The following is a 2,281-nucleotide window of genomic DNA, read 5'->3' as shown; positions in this document are numbered from 1 at the left end:
AAACATGGAAGAAGGAAGAGGCACAATCTCTGTATAACTGTTGCACTAGACACACTCCTCGCTTGGTGGAAGTTTCAGTTTTTTAAGTCTCTGTTTTGTCACCATCTCTGTCTAGTTGCTTCTTTTTTCTAAATTACTGCAACGATTTTCAAAAAGCTAGTTCATTACAGAAATTACATTGAAACCCAAATTATATTAAGAGAATCAAAAGTTATTGAACAGATGTATGTTCTAGGAAATTTTGTGGAAAACAAAGGATTCAACATTTGGAGGAATGAAAAAGATGTGGTTTCCTGAAGAAGAGGAGGGCAGAAAGAGAGTTGCAGATATATGAAAAATGGAAGCCAAGATATTGGTAGACCTGGAGCCTATTCCTGAATCATCATAAAAACTCCATGGTTAGTAGTTGCATGTGTAAAGAATTGGGTGCAACCTAACATCCATGACACATGTGAGTCATATCTACTGACCTACAAGAGTTTATTATGTTTGTCAAGAACCAGCAGAAACAGGATTTAGAGCCTCAGAGAAACCCATAAACATATCCCCAAAAGGCTAGGATTTCCTCCTTCTAGCTAGGATTTCCTCCTGCCCAGCAGCTTCCCCAGGCCCCTCTTCATGTCTTTGTTTCTCAGACTGTAAATGAAAGGGTTGACCATGGAGGTCAGGACCGTGTAGACAATTGTTACCACTCGGTCCTGAACAGTGTAGCTGGACAAGGGCTGTAAATAGACATAAAAGATGCTTCCATAAAACAGGATCACCACAGCAAAGTGGGAGCCACAGGTGGAGAAGGCTTTGCGTTTCCCTGCAGCTGAGGGGATCCTGAGAACTGCTATGAGTATTCGCACATATGAGAAAACAATGCATAGAAAGGGGGTGGCCCCAAACACCAGCCCTTCTGTCTTTATTGTGAGATCACTGACAAATATGGAGGAGCAGGACAATTTCAGCAGAGGGTTGATGTCACAGAAAAAGTGGTGGACAACATTGGAGTTACAGAAGGTGAGCTGATTCAGCAAAACTATGCGTAGGAGTGAGTGAAAGTGAGGCAGTGAGCAGGAGAAGGCCACCAGCAGGACACAGGGGCGGCGGCTCATGATGGTGATATAGTGGAAGGGGTCACAGATGGCCACATAGCGGTCATAGGCCATGGCTGCCAGAAGATAACTATCAGTGTTGCCCAAGGCATATATGAAATACATCTGGGCCAGACATCCAGCATAGGAGATGGTCTTGTTCTCTGACAGGAAATTCACCAGCATCCTGGGGACAATGGTTGTTGAGAAGCAAATGTCAATGAAAGACAGGAAACTCAAGAAAAAATACATGGGGGTGTGCAGTTGGGGGTCAGAACGGACGGCCAGGATGATGAGTAGGTTCCCTGTTATGGTGACCAGGTACATGATGAGGAAGAGGATAAAGAGTGGTTTCTGGTCCTCTGGCCGCGAGGAAAGTCCCAGGAGTATGAACTCAGAGACACTGCTGGTTTGATTGAGTCTTTCCATTGACTTTGGTCTCGCTATGTACAAGAAGATTTGTTATTTATCATGCTCCTATTCCACAGCCCAAATTACAAGAACCCAGCAAGTCTTTGTTGTCCTCTATTTAGGCACTATTAGCAGCTGAGCGGAGAAGGCAATGGCACCCCACTCCAGTACTTTTGCCTGGAAAATCCCATGGACGGAGGAGCCTGGTAGGCTGTAGTCCATGGAGTCACTAGAGTCGGACACGACTGAGCGACTTCACTTTCACTTTTCACTTTCATGCATTGGAGAAGGAAATGGCAACCAACTCCCGTGTTCTTGCTTGGAGAATCCCAGGGACGGGGAAGCCTGGTGGGCTGCCGTCTAAGGGGTCGCACAGAGTCGGACACGACTGATGCGACTTAGCAGCAGCAGCAGGAGCAGCTGCACTGGGAAAGCTTGTTACCCTCCTGGTGCCTTAATGTGGTCCTTCTTTCCCAAATCCTTGTGATCATAAGGGCCTTATGATGAAACCTGAAGGAACAGAAGAAGGGTTTTCCTTTAGAAACCGTCACAGCTGGACCCCTTGATTCAAGTTCCTTAGTTCCTAGTCTACGAAATCTGTGTCCCTGCTGGGAATACAGCAATAGAACAGAAATTCTTGCCTTTGTGTAATTCATGTAGCTTGGGTGATAAGTCAGATGATCACAAAGAGTATATGTAATACAGTATCAAGTAGTGATACATACACGTAGCAGTACAGAATACATCAAGGATGTATATTGTCACCAGCTTGTTTAACTCATATGCAGAGT

The 2,281-nt window shown here is 45.1% G+C and overlaps 1 protein-coding gene across 1 annotated transcript; it reads right to left on the bottom strand.

The window, feature by feature from the left end:
- Window positions 1–575: 575 nt before the first annotated feature.
- LOC147362621 (olfactory receptor 1L8-like) lies at window positions 576–1,508 on the bottom strand. Its single transcript, XM_086323369.1, has one exon. It carries the CDS (start codon window positions 1,506–1,508, stop codon window positions 576–578), a length of 933 nt encoding a protein of 310 aa, XP_086179495.1.
- Window positions 1,509–2,281: the final 773 nt, after the last annotated feature.

The sequence above is a fragment of the Bos grunniens genome, chromosome 11 (genome assembly GCF_055505025.1).
Source record: "Bos grunniens cultivar Pamir isolate PY7600 chromosome 11, Bosgru_T2T1.0, whole genome shotgun sequence".
NCBI classification, from domain to species: Eukaryota; Metazoa; Chordata; class Mammalia; order Artiodactyla; family Bovidae; genus Bos; species Bos grunniens.
This window is presented reverse-complemented; position numbering and strand designations above follow the sequence as displayed.

Bases quoted from the DNA above. Each gene is read 5' to 3' on its own strand.
- LOC147362621 (XM_086323369.1), bottom strand. From the start codon at position 1,508: ATGGAAAGACTCAATCAAACCAGCAGTGTCTCTGAGTTCATACTCCTG.